Raw genomic sequence first — 14,015 nt, 5'->3', positions numbered from 1 at the left:
CCTTTTCCACCATAGTCGCATTTATAATCTGCCACCTCCCATTCAAACGTCACCGTTATCCAATCAGAAGAACTCATCCACCCAGTTGGTTTTTTTGGGTGTTTTTTTTTTCATGCTCCCCCACCTGAGCCTCACACAGGTAGGGTGGGTATTGCGTTACGGCAGGGAGTTAAGGTGTGGGAAAACTGGGAAGTGTATGGAGTTGGTGTGGTTTATAGTAATTCTACAGAAAGGATTATTCCCTGAGGTGCCATTATGTCTACATGCAATAGAGATTGTGTGATGCTCTATGGTTTAATTGTTAACCTTTAACATATGAATTGTTTACACTAAGTTTAAAAGTTAAACATTTATCTATGGGCTGATAAAACTTTCATACTTCTTAGCTTAACTTTGAACCTTCAAAAAACATGGAATTATCTAAAAAAAAAAAAAAAAAAATGCAGGGTCACAAAGCTAAAGTCTGTTTTCCTAAAGCTGATAAAAAGCTGGAATTTTGGTTGATTTACTGAGAGGTCAGGAGATACAGGATAGGGAACAAAAAAAGATATTTGTCTTTTTTCAACAGTAAAAGAGGCAAATATATGTTGTTGTGCACGAATATATCTGTAATTCTGTCTATTTTCCCTATAATTCTGTTTATTTTTCAGTAAAACCAGGTCACTTTAAAGAGGAATCTTAAAGGTAAAACATATCAAATAACATGATATAAAATGGGGTTTCGGTTCAAAGTAGTGACGGTGACATATTTCCTGTGCTTAATAGTCTTCAAAACTGACACAGATTTTGTTTCATTAAATACTGTTCGTCTTCCCCACAAAGTGCTCTGAGCAGCTGTGCAAGTTAAAAAAAAAAAAAAAAAAAAAAAAAACCTTTGTGAAGATCCAAATAAGGAAGGGAGGTTGTTGAAAGTCCTTTCTGTCGTTGTCAGCGCAATTACTGTGACAGTGATGTCACAATTTTACTTGACTTCAGTTTAATGAAACACTTTGGTTTGACGGTCTACGCGGGTCTCGTCTTGCCCAGAGTTTGTGCTCAAACATTTTTCTGTGCATCTGTTTGTCTCGAAGTGGTTGCAAACACACGACAAATAGCATTTAGTAACTGACTGATTGGAGTCACGGGGGAAGCAGGATTTTTCACGGTTTGTTTGTCCACATCAGTCACAATGACGGAGGTTTACTGGGCGGCGTGCATGTTTAGTCATCTCTATGCGAGCTGTTCAAAGATTATCTCGGCATCTGACTTCAGAGGGGAGCAGCATTTGGTTTTCCTGCGGGAGGCGGGGAGCCACTTATGAAACGACGTCTTGAGAGTCATCATTTTGAAATACTTTGCCGAGAGGGAGGCTGTTTGGGCCCGGTGAAATGCCGCTATTGTGTTGCCCACAGATCCTCGGCGTGTCTCAACTCTTGCCACTTGCAGAGAGGGCGTGCGGCGGAGAGCAGCCAAACTGAGCCCTTTTTCATCAGCCGCAGAAATGACAAAGCGATAAGACAATCCAAATTGAGAGAAAGAAGACAAAAGGAACAAAAGCAGGAACATTTAGACAATAAGACATACAGTGAAAATAAATCTCAACAAATAAAAGGAGAGATCCACGTCAACACAGATGCAGCTAGTTGCATGGAGAAGTCTCCCGTGTGAAGTCAACCGGCTTTGATTGTTACCGAGAGCTTTGATGAGTCAGTGCTGAATGTGTGAACATAACAATGAAGACAAAAATACACTCCAAGCAATTTCACAAAAGGTGGCTGAAAAGCACAAGAGAGGCGTGGATGGAAGGGTGTTGTTAAGTTACCTGGGGAAAAATTAAATCAATCTTTAAAGGTCCCATATTGTATGAAATGAGATTTGTTTCTTTTTTGATGACAAAGCAGGACGAGGTGCCATAAATACTGTGAAAGTGTCAAAAACACTCACACGAGAGTGCGGCCTGTATTCAGCAACTGTGGTGTTTGGACTTTCACAAGTTTGTGATGTCACAAATTTGCGCTCATGTCATGTCCATCCGCAGCACGACCCGCCGCCCAGCCTTTTATAGGATAGAAAACTGAGCAAATATTTGTTTCAAGGAGCACGCAAACCACAAGACAGAAGAAAACGTGTGGCTGTCCTTGGGCGTATGTCACTCAGAAGAGTCAGCCAATCGGAAGGGACTTTTTATGGTCTGATGAGTCCTTTCATTTCAGTGGGCAGAAAAAACAACTGCAGTAAAACACAGGAAATCCCTGTAGGAAAATCCGATTATTATCTGCTGTAGTCCTGCCATTCGGGAAAAAGTAACTAGACAATACGACCAAGCATCAAGCCGGAGCTGCACACAAGCAGAATAAAATGATGTTGGCTCATGTCCTGGAGTGGCTGGGTCACAGCCAGAGCTGTTCACTTGTGATCTGAAGCGAGTGGCAAACTATGTTTGAAATTGAGTCAGTTCACTCTTAACATGTTTGGGATTAAAAGTTATCAAAATAATTCGTTTTCGTCTTTGGGTGTGCCCGTGGCGTGGTGGCCATTTTGAGCATCTCGCCATGAAACTACAAATTGCTGTTAATCTTATGTACATGGACAGACCTTCTCCAAACATTACAGGTATGATAACAGTCCCGCCCTGAAGACATCTGTACAGTAATATTCACTCGTAGTCATAGCGCCCCCTGGTGGCAACTGGAAATGACACTTTCATACTTTCACATGCTGCGTCGAGCTGGTTGATCACATGAACCTAAAGTCGGGTCAGAATAGCCTGAACATGTGGTTGATGATATATTTTGAAATTCGTTCGACTTTGTGAAAGGGCGTCGCCGTGGCGATGCGGCAAAGTTTGACGTTTCACCGTGACACAGGAAGTTGATGTTTAAGGTCAAAGGATGCTTGAAACCTCACAAAACGTGTCACAATACATCCGGCATGGTGAGACGATACAGCTGATATGTGTTGTGCGAGTGGGCGTGGCCAAACGGCTCGCTAGCGCCCCCTAAACTGCAGCCCCGGCACCTAGTTTCACCTACAGGCACCTAATTTGTTGGACTGGTGTATCACAACGAGATGTACAAAAAAGTTTCTTGGCATCATGAATTTGTTTTCGTCGGTCGGTGTGCACGTGGCGTGGCGGCCATTTTGAGCGTCTCGTCATGAAACTACAAGCGACTGTAACTTTTATGACTGTAAGGATGGATACCTTTCACAGCAAATAGACTGCTATCAGTTTCAACTTGTCATATGAAGTCCGTCCTCTCTTGAATCTCTACCCGAATTCGTATCATTCCTGCAAGCCTCAGCACAAAACAGCAGCTGCAGAGTGAAGCCTCTATAAAGGCAGATTTCCAATCAATAACACGTGTTTTCGGAATGTGTTTTTTGGAAGTGGTCTCAAATCTGTGCAGCGGTCATCGCAGCATCCCAAAAATCCTTTGGGAGGAAAATGGTGCAATGCTGTCTCTGGGTGTGGCAAAAGCTGAACATTTCACAGGACTCGAGTATAAGAGCGGCACAATTAACCAGATTGGAGGGGCTTTCTTGCCACATTCAGTTATGCAGCACTGTTACAGAAAGATGTTTTGGACTTCAGAATACACTCATCAGCTATAAAAAAAAACAAAAAAACAAAAACAAACCAGGGGATTCCTTGTCTCAAAGTTGAAAGAATTTGCTGAGAGAAAAGGGAAAGAAGGGCAGATCCCAGGCTGTGGTTTGAGGTTATCCTGAGTCATGAAGGAACCTCCTCGTCTTTTTCTGGAAAAACTGACAGGGATCAGCCACATGAAGACAACTCGGCCCTGCCAGTCACTTTGCCAAAGGCAGCTGCCGTGCAGAGCGGAAAAACACGTTCTGTGAGTCACACGTAAAGAAGCCATACCGTAGTGTCTCAAGGTGTTCTCTGTGTTTTTATGGCTTAAACTCAGCGTGTGTGCAACACACCCTTTGTATTTTCCATTCTGACTTTTTTTTTTCATGTATCAAAAGAACTAAATGACATTAAAAAAAAAAAAAAAAAAATAACTGCAGAAGCATGACTGGGGTCTTGTGACTTTGTGTCATTGGTGTATAACTGTTTCCCCTGCGTGTTTACTCACCATGTGGCTGTTACTAAAGTCATGTGAAATGTCACCGCAACCACACCCAAAGTTCCCACAGGAAATCTTCCTTCAAGCTCAAAACACACACACACACACACAGAGTAAAGAATACAGGTACAGTCGGGTTGTTTATGGTCATTCTGCGTTATATTATCTTTTAATCCTGATACTGTTGAGAAAATACAAACATTCAGATGGATAAAAACTGAGATTTTCAGAGGGGCCGAGTTCTCTTCTGACACTGTGTGGGGAGAAAGCAGAACTGCAGCATTCAATAAAGAGAAACTTCAGATGAATATGAAAAGAAAATAGAAGTTTATTGAGAATTCTGAATCCTGCTCACCCTTCCACAGTAGCAGAACGACACCGACAACAACACGGACGAACATCGGTTAAAATCTGGACACATAAATACCATTTCTCTTGTATCGTGAAATCCAAAAAGCAAAAACCTATTGCAGTCTACACAACAGTAAAGAAGAGAGGGAGTGAAGGGAGAGTGTCTGCCTCACTGCTTCAGAAACAAAAACAAGCGGCTGGTGGTCTGTCTGTCTGTCTGTCGGTCCGTCTCTGAACCTGAACATAAATAATGACTGTGCTGTGGAGAGACACCAGGAGGATCAGTGCAGTGGCGGAGCGAGCTGAAGGATTCAGATTGTCTAGATTCTCTGAAGTCTCCTCGATCGTCAAAGGACTAGTTTGACATTTAGGGGAATATTTGCTTCAGAGTTTGAGGAGAAGATTGATATTGCTATAAACATAGAGCTGCACACAACAGGTGTTAGTAAAAAAAAAAAAAAAAAGAAAAGGAAAACTAGAAACAGTAAGAGGGTGCCACCCTGGCTCTATCAGCTTGTAACGAAATCCACCTGCAAACATGTTGCATCTAGTTAGTCTAGTCTGCACAAACAATGTAAGAACAGTTTTAAACGGGCAGTAATGTGCCAGAATGTTTCAGGTAAAACAACGTTGTTGTTGTTTTTTTTTTGTGTGTGTGTGCTACTGCATGTCCGACCAGCACCTCTATACATATGTACATGTCATTAGTATAGCATGTCTAAGAAAAAAAAAAAAAAAAAAGCAACCGTTTGTGGTGTCACACCACATTCTGTGACGGTGGGTGAGCTGTTGCACGGTTGTTAATGAAACCAAAAAGCAAAGCCCGGACTGTAGCCTTCATTCTGTGAGGCTTGTGTTGATCTCTGCTAGATTCATCTGGGCTTATTCAGTCTTTAGAGACCGTGACAAAAAGGCCACATAACAGATATTTATTAGATGCCGTATTTATTTTTTTGATCATCTAAATACTGTTGGGTACTTATCCTTTATTCCTCCCCCCCCTTTAATAGCTCGAATGACATTAAAAGCAACAACATATTTGAAACAACATCTGTGCAACAGCTACCACCAGTGGTCACAGAATAATAAGGTCTAACACCGGTTTTGGCTTGATGTCACAAGTGGTTGCCTAGCAACTGATAACTTGCACATACCACTTGGAAAACTGTCTAATTGTCATTTTTACACTTCAGTTTTTGTTTGGAATAATAATAATAAAAAAAAAAAATAAAAAAAAAAGTACTTAAGGAGCTTCCAAAACTACCAGCACCCATAAAGCTCACAATGCGTCATCTTGTTTGTTTAAAATGTACAAAAAATGAAATGTATAAAACGGCTTGACGTTCGAGGTCGCAACCACAAACTTTAAAAGAGTTGATAACGGTTGCCTAGCAACTAAGAAACCAGCACACATTCATTAAGGTAAAGACGATTTGTCGTTCTTACATTTGAGCTTTCTGGATGGATTCAACTCACAAACATACAACTCGTTCATCAGCAGCTTTAGGAGGTGCTGGTAGGAGGATTTCCGAACCGCGGGACAGAGGCAGGCTTGCCGTTTCCACGTTTTACAACCTAAGCTAACCAGCTGCTACGGCACGCTTCATATTTACCGTACGTACACGGGCGGTATCGATCTTCTCATAGACTCTCTGACCTTTTCCCCAAAATGTCAAACTGTTTCTGCAGCGGAGACGAAGCTACGAGGGCAGGTGGGTGACAGAGCAAACCTGTTGCTGCAGGGGGGGGGGGGGGGGGTGGGGTGGGTGGAGGGGGGTAGCACAGGTTATATCGTTACTGTTGTTTGACACGTGCACAGACAGCTGGAGAGTTGACAGGCTCGTAACAATTGTTGACGATTCGGGAAAATTCATGTTCGTTTGAAGTGCTCCTACTCTCTCTCCTCGAATAGCAGGAAAAAAAATGATTAAGGAACTCTCGAAAAGTAAATAAATCTTGAGTGTTCCTCTGTACCTTAAGGCAAATCTAACAAAAACGCTTTGTGCAGCAACACCACAAAACATCAGACAAAAATAATAATAATAATTAAAAAAAAAAAAATTTTTTTTTTTTACAAACGCGCGATACAGGAAAAAAAAAAAAAAAACACCCGCTGCCGTCGTCCGAACTGTCTCTGCGAGTGCCAGCCTGAGTGGACATGCATGGGGGGGGCCTAGGGGGGAGGTGTGTGTGTGTGTGTGTGTGTGCAAACGGGGAGAGGGGGGGGTTTACCAACACCTTTTACCAAACTGTGCCAAATTACAAACAAACAGAACACTTGCACTTTCTTCAGCTCTCCGTCTATCAGCTACAGATATAAAACCCTTTCTACAGGAACAGTAGTGTCACCCACCAACAACGTAATTCTGCTGTCGGTGTGCTCGTACTGCGAGTGAGCGGCGGCAGCGGCAGCGGCAGCGGGGGAGCCTCTGTAACGTTCCTCCTACCTCGCCTTCTGTTTTATGGCACGGATGAGTTTGGTAAATTTCGTGCATGGAAAACCAAGTGTGTGTGTGTGTGTGTGTGTGTGTGTGTGTGTGTGTGTGTGTGTGTGTGTGTGTGTGTGTGTTTGTCATTAAGATCATGGCTGTGCGTTTTTATGTCTCGCTCACACTCAAAAACTCTTTACACTTTTTCATTTGCCTTAATCTAAACCAAAATAATACAGTCTTCGGGCTGGGGAGGGGGCCATCTGAAGAGCTTTGTAAAATGCAGGTGACCCCTCTCCCTCCGATGATAATCCTCTCTCGGAATCTTCCTCCTCCTCCTCCTCCTCCTCTTCCCCAGTCCTGGACGCTCTAGCGGATGGCCTTGACGGGGCTCTTGAAGCTGGAGGCGGCTTGCAGCTGCAGCTGGTAGGCCATGGGGTGGATCTTGAACCCGTACAGTCTGGAGGAATGAGAAGGCGACAAACGTCAGCCGTGTGTATTCAATCGTAATCATGTTGCGGCAACACAAACAGGCACACCGAAACTAATGAGGCGGTTTGCTCTCTGGTATTTGCCTTCAGGGAGCGAGCGGTAGGGTGTGATCTAAACTCTGTTTCTCCATCGTGCCACCCGTCATGTGACATTTAATGGGAACATGTGACGTCTGTTTGCAGCCGCAAGACGTCAAACAATGAAATGGGATGTAGGAAATGTGGCCGGAAATGGCAATAGAATGATCTGCCGACGTGAATTACGTTCATTTTATCAACTAAAATCAAAAACTGGCTGCTTAAATAAGATACTGAAGACTTTTGCTCAGGTTAATTTGAGGTATGTTGAAGCCATTGGTGTGAATGTGGTCATTGTTCTCTTGCGAGCGACACCGTCGAGCCGGACGGAGCGTACTGACCTCGGGACAAACTGATTAGCGGGCCTCTTGGGCCTGTACTCCGGGTGCACCATGAAGAGCATGTGGGGGAAGCCAGTGCCGAAATAGGCTCCATCTGTGTGGTGGTGCCTGGAGGACTTGGGTGTGTAGACGTCCATACATTTGGGGCAGTACAGCTTCACCATGGCCTCCCCTGGGATGTCTGACAGGCCTGTGACGGAGGAGGAAGAAGAGGAGGAGGAGGAGGAGGAGGAGGAGGAGGAGTGGAGGGAGGAAGGAACAAACGGCCTCAGATATGAAATCGACAATAACTAAGATAGCACGAGCACTACTGCACTTCCTTCCGTGTCAATGTTATCATCACGTCCATGTAAATGTAGCTTTCAGCAGAAACAGGCGACATGATGTGATGTGGACTGAAATGTGCCACAGATATGATTGCTCCAAAAAAAAAGTACTTCCTGGTAAAAAATAAATAAAAAAATACATTCCCCCAAACAAAACATCAGTAATCTCAAAGATCTTTATTTAAATAAGTGTCTGTCACTTATCTATCGCCGAATGAGGGAACACAATGGTGACTGAGCGGGTGACTCATTGAAGCCCATGTTTCTGCAGTATGAAGAACTAAACCAGTCAGCTGTCTATGGTGACATTCACGGAAAAAAAATACTTGCAAAGTGTTTTTTTTTTATTTTTTTAATATCACCCAGCAGTGCTTGTTCTACCAGGGAGGGTAGATGGCGCCAATGCCACAGGCCCACCCTTTAACTGACAACTGACCGAGGTCACACGGGTGACACCGCTTGGATCTCTGGGAAGTGAAGTCCAAAAACAGCTGCAATTACCATTTATCAAAACAGCTGCCGTCAAAGCAGACAAAAACATTTTTTTTTTTAAAGGGTTCACGAGACAGCGATGAACAGCTGCAGGTATTTAAAGTCATGACAGACTGCAACTAAATTACTACAAAACTTCCTCTGATGATGCTTTACGTGCAAGTTACAAATTTGATTCGAAAGTAAAATGCCGTGTTCACTGTAACAATGAATATTAAAACGACCCTCTTGTTCTCTTTGTTGCGTCTGACGCTGCATTTGAGTAACTCTTTTTAAAACATCATAGATGTATTGTGTTTAAGCAGGACATTTTTTTCAACGCATTATTTTACTCACCAATAGGAAGCATGGGCTGATTCTCACAATAGACTCGGGGACAATAGCCAAAATCTCCCTGCTGATATTTCTCCAGCTGAAAATGAGGATTTAAAAAAAATAAAAAAATAAAAAGAGTCAGTAGAATAACGGTAGGCTGCCATCAACGCTCAGTTTAAAGTTGGAAAGACTGCATTTTATTTAGATGAGGAAAAAAGTTGTCAGATTATAATTTTTGATCACAGTAAAGCTCCCAAAATGGAAGTTCCACATTTGACAAACGGACTCTCACTGCAGACTTTTTTTTTTTTTTTTTGTGGTAAATATTAAGACTGGTTTATCTACATGTTTGTGTTACAGCAGTCGGGGAGCGACCGCATGGGGGGCCGCAAAAACTGAGACCGGTCAGCGTGGCCTACTTGCGTGTCCTCCTATTAGTTTGTGATCCTGGTGGAGTCTGTTAATGGATTCTGTTATTGGTGAAAACAGCATGAAGAAAACTGAAGAAAGACTCCGTAATCTGCTAATCCAGGAAAAAAAAAAAAAAAAAGGCTCTCCGGCCCGCGGAAAAGCAAACCGGTTCCTTAAAAGGTTCAAAAGTTGAACATGCTGCAAAGCCCGACTAGGTTTGTGTTGGTGGAGAGGAAGTGACACGCAGAGTGACCACAGACTGGTGGAATTTGATCACCTACCATCTGTGCGATGCCTCGGTTGGTGAGGATGTAGCGTGCGTGAATGAGGCCGTACAGCATCTCAGCCGCCTGCTCAATCAGGTCGCTCTGGTTGGGATTGTCTTCCAGCTCCTCATCTAAAAAGACAAAAGGAGGAACAGATGCATTCGCATTGGTTTTGACAGTTGAAAGAGATCCAAAACTGTGCTGGGAAAGATCATCAGAGGGATGGGGAAACACTCGGGAGCGCAGCAGAGCGCGCTGAGGTTTCTGAACGTGCCACATCAGTAAATCTGAAAGGGCATGAAACAAAGGCGACGGGAGCGCCGGGCGAATCTGAGAAACAGCGGGGGGAAAAAAAACTCGCACGGTTTCAAAGATCTTGTAAAAAGCGCACCATTTTGAATCAATAAAACTGCACCGCCGTGGGCTACAGTGAAAATCACGTGAGGAGAAACAACCTGCACACCAGCTGACAACACAGCAAAACAAGAGAAAGCTGACATCAAAATGTTCCTTTTCATTTTAGTTATTGATGACGTGAAACAACATGACAGCATAAAAACCTGGCAGATGCGCACGTCATGAAACACCTGCGGCCGCTTTAATTCGCCTCCTGATCTCCGCAGACATTTCAACTGCTGTACATTGTCGAGTTGAGTAAAGCTTTTGTGTATCAATAGCAAAACACGTAACGCCACAGAGAGGCCTGAACGTAACATACAGACCTGGTTCAAGGTCCAGGATCATGTCCAGGGCCTGGCGGTAGTGAGGAACCTGCTCATTGAGCCCCGTCAGGTTGAACTTGTCCTGGATGTAGTCTTCATCTACCTGTCGTAAGAGACACCAGATAAGACAACCGATTACTCGCTAATTCACCGGAAATCAAATCCTCCTGCACACGCTGTAATTAAGAAGGGATCAGTAGTACCGTTTATAGGTCGGACCGTATAATCTAGGATCACATTGCAGAAGTATGTTAAAAATACAATCTCTTAAAAACTCCGCACAGGCCGACGAGAACATGCTCTTAATAATCGCGTTATATGTATAACGCATTAACTACAGATTCAATTGAAAACCTTCATCACCGCAGGTGCGGCGTTGCCTGGATATTATATCAGAGTTAACAGCAGCGCTGTTTGTGCGAGTTCATTCAAATGAAGAAGAAAAATACCCACCTCACAGAAAAATTCATTCCCTCTCAGTCCACAGAACCAGGAGATCCATGACACTTCCTCTGAGCTGCTCATCTCTGAAGACCTGCAGGAGACAAGTGGACCAAACTTGTATATGTGCTGCGTTCACGTCACGGCGATTAAAAAAAAACAACAAAAAAACCTGCAATTATGGAAAAAATAAAATACAAAAAAAAACAGCATTTCATACCAATTTCTGACAATCGATTCGGGTAATTTCACAGGAGCTGTATGTAGTTTCACTTGGCACAAATAAAGAAGCTACTTCAGGCCGTTAATCTGGTGTTGTGATCAATTTAGCGAGAGAGCTCCTTCTTCCAATTCTGACAACATACCGTGAATGCAACACCAGATTCACACTCTGTAAATAGCTTTTATTAATCCCACCTTCAGCCAACTAGAGTATAAATTTAGTTATTTATCAATGTTTTCTTATTAAAAAGTGACATGATGAAAGTGTAATAGTCTGAAATTGTCACTGCTCCAAGCTGATGGACGGCTAAGCTAACTACCTTACAAAAAAAAAAAAAATGTTACGGTTGTTACAAAAGCTCGCCTTTACGGTGCTTTAAAAAAAAAATAATAATAATTTTTAGTTACGTTAAAAACACGTGTTATTGGTGACGGTGATAAATCCGACATTAAACGTATAATGTAGCCGAGCGACCCAGTAAACGGAGCTAACGGCTACACGGAATGAAATTCAACATGGCGCGTCGTCAGAAAACAGGCCTCAAGACAAAGATGAGCTCTTTCCCCCCCGCAGCTCCCTTCCGCCGCTGCGTTTACTCGTCTAAAAACAAAAAAAAAACAAATCAACCGCAGGTGTAACTGCGCCAACTTACCCGGCTTCTTTTTTTTTTTTTTTTTTTTTTTTTTTGACTTTTACACGCCCGAGAAATCCGACCGGTCAATTTAGCGATCTCACGGGTGTAAATAAGATGGACACCACCTCCCAGTTCACCCCGTAAATTACGTTGTTCCTCCGGTGCGCCGACAAGCGGGCTCCGCCGCACGCTGCTGCCTCGCACTGGTCACCTCCGGTACTACAAGCTTCTGCAAGGGTGCGCTTTTACCGCCCTCCTGTTTCAATAACAGTTTTCAATCCGAACTAAAAAAAATTAAATAAATAAAAAAAAAAGAGCCCAGAAAGTGTCTCAGAAAGGCCTTGAATCCTTTTTTTTTTTTTGGTGATTTAAACATTAAAAAAATAAACGTTGGTGGGAGCGAGTGATGTATTATGTCGAATGTCCCCTTTAGAATTTGGACCCATATTTCAGATTGTAAATCCATCCCAGTGAAAGTTCAACGGTCTACGTTTCTGTCAAATGTGTTCCTTGAGGAGAAAAAAAACAACTTTTATAGTTGTTTCTGTTAAGGTTACACAGCAATAAACTCACAAGTTTTGTGGACTTTGTATTTGTAGGGGTTTTGAGTTTCTGAGAAAATGTGTTTTTTCCCCAATAAAAAAATATACAATTTCACGTAATTTTTTTTTAATCATTATTATTACCACACCTGTCCAAAATTTTGAAAAGCTAGATCAGATGATAAATACACATCCAATCCCCAGTCCACTGGGGAACAACTGCAATCATCAGATCAGGAAAAAGGCTAAAATAGCATTAATCTAGTTTAGCTTAAATTCTTTTATCTTCAAAACATCCCACACTCGTCAAGAATCAAGAAAGAGACGTGCAATTATATTTTTTTCCATTAAATCAAAAGTAGTTTATTTAACTTTGCCTTCTCTGTATAACTTTATTATAATAAGACACTTCTCTGCTTGTACATTGCTCCCTTGAACTAAAAATGGCAACATTTGTTTGTGGGAATGTAAGTTGGGGTAGACAAAACTTAGATACATACCAATATACATACAGGTGTGTATATTACGGCTCCATTAATAAAACCATAAATGCTAAAAACAATTTGAACCACTCCAGGTACCTCAGTAATGCTGGAAACATAATACAATCTTTGAGTACGTTTTTCTGGAATACACTACTTTTGTTTTGCTTTTAACATGGGTACATACAATAATGCGCACATCAACATGAAGAGTTAAGGAGGGATGAAGGACTCTTTGAGCCAGTGTTAAGTGTTCAGCTAACCATGTATAAATCAGTGACAGACAAGGCAAGCTGCACCCATGGGTGTGTTCATGCTTAGAAGAATTCATAGTGAAAAATAAAACATGTCCAACTTCTCTTGCCTGCTGAAGAATGTACGCTTAAATTACACAAAAACAAAATAAAACTGGTGAAGTTCTCCACTGCAGGTTCTTCATCTGGATGATGAACATATACACACAGCCGGATGTATGTTTGTGGTTGTATTTAAGAAACAGATTTGTCTTAATAATATTGGTTAAATCACGTGTGGGCAAACAAGGCAGAAAGTGCTTGCCGTTCATGTTAACCCCTCCTGGTCCCCAACCCTTCCCCAGTTATTACACAGACACCAGAAAACACACATACACACAGGCACACGTACACAAATCATCAAATGCCCTACTCACAACATCCCAGAGATGATCTTCAAACTGTTGTCAGTAAACAAACAAACCCCAACTTACAGCAGTGACACAATTGATGCAGATGAGAAAATCAATTTAGTTCACCTTGGATGTTGTCTCCAGTCACTTTATGTCTCTTCTGTGTCATACAAACTATGTTTACAAGAGAAATCCTACATCAATCCAATATGCCCTCACTCCAGCTCCGCATTATTTGTTGCGTGTAAAATCTTGGAAACCGTGTGGTGAACTGCAGAAGGCGGTGCTTTCGTCACCGGCTCAGCAAAAAAAGTCCTGAATTCAATTCGTTTGGGCTCCCAGTTGCCGCTCGGGGTGGGGGTGGGGGGTGGGGAATACGTCCTCAGACAAAGGAGTCCTTCTTGGTGCGAGGAGTCTCCGCGAGAGCATAGAGAGTGCGCGTCGTGCCACACATGACAGCAGGGGGTGGGTGGGGGGGTGATAGTAAAACACTCAGCCGAGCTCCGTACTCTGGGCCCAGACAGAGTACCTGTCCTGTTGCATCACATGTAACCAAAAACATTAACACAAAGTAGGGGGGGGAGAGGGAGGGGAAAAAACAACAGCAACCATGGATGTTTGTTATACTACAAGGAGTGCCTATTAAAACAGATTCAATCACCTATTGAAGCATAAACAATTTTATGAAAGTCAAACATTTTTGTTTATTCTATCATGACGCACATTTTCCTTTAACTCATTTTTTTTTTTTCCCTGAC

The 14,015-nt window shown here is 42.5% G+C and overlaps 1 protein-coding gene across 2 annotated transcripts; it reads right to left on the bottom strand.

The window, feature by feature from the left end:
- Positions 1 to 4,377: 4,377 nt before the first annotated feature.
- csnk2b (casein kinase 2, beta polypeptide) lies at positions 4,378 to 11,720 on the bottom strand. 2 transcript variants are annotated; one of them, XM_069692623.1, is made up of 7 exons: positions 11,606 to 11,720; positions 10,743 to 10,824; positions 10,290 to 10,392; positions 9,583 to 9,698; positions 8,912 to 8,987; positions 7,758 to 7,947; positions 4,378 to 7,307 (listed from the first exon to the last, which is right to left on the bottom strand). In XM_069692623.1, exons 2-7 carry the CDS (start codon positions 10,812 to 10,814, stop codon positions 7,217 to 7,219), a joined length of 648 nt encoding a protein of 215 aa, XP_069548724.1. In that variant the 5' UTR covers positions 10,815 to 10,824; positions 11,606 to 11,720; the 3' UTR covers positions 4,378 to 7,216. The 2 variants fall into 2 exon arrangements, with proteins under 2 accessions (XP_069548724.1, XP_069548732.1); XM_069692631.1 differs by lacking the exon at positions 11,606 to 11,720 and adding an exon at positions 10,951 to 11,575.
- Between the last annotated feature and the right edge of the window lie 2,295 nt (positions 11,721 to 14,015).

This window comes from Brachyistius frenatus, unplaced genomic scaffold, assembly GCF_029030835.1.
Source record: "Brachyistius frenatus isolate BFR_SWC_R1_liver_20210118 unplaced genomic scaffold, ASM2903083v1 Contig_2, whole genome shotgun sequence".
In the NCBI taxonomy this organism is placed as follows: Eukaryota; Metazoa; Chordata; class Actinopteri; family Embiotocidae; genus Brachyistius; species Brachyistius frenatus.
Note: the sequence above shows the minus strand (reverse complement) of the source record. Positions and strands in the feature narration are given on the sequence as shown.

Excerpts from the sequence above, each read along its gene's own strand:
- csnk2b (XM_069692623.1), bottom strand. The coding sequence starts at position 10,814 with ATGAGCAGCTCAGAGGAAGTGTCATGGATCTCCTGGTTCTGTGGACTG. Across the intron at positions 8,988-9,582 it reads ACCGAGGCATCGCACAGATG|CTGGAGAAATATCAGCAGGG; the intron begins GTAGGTGATCAA and ends CCTCATTTTCAG. Across the intron at positions 7,948-8,911 it reads TCAGCCCATGCTTCCTATTG|GCCTGTCAGACATCCCAGGG; the intron begins GTGAGTAAAATA and ends CCTCCGTCACAG.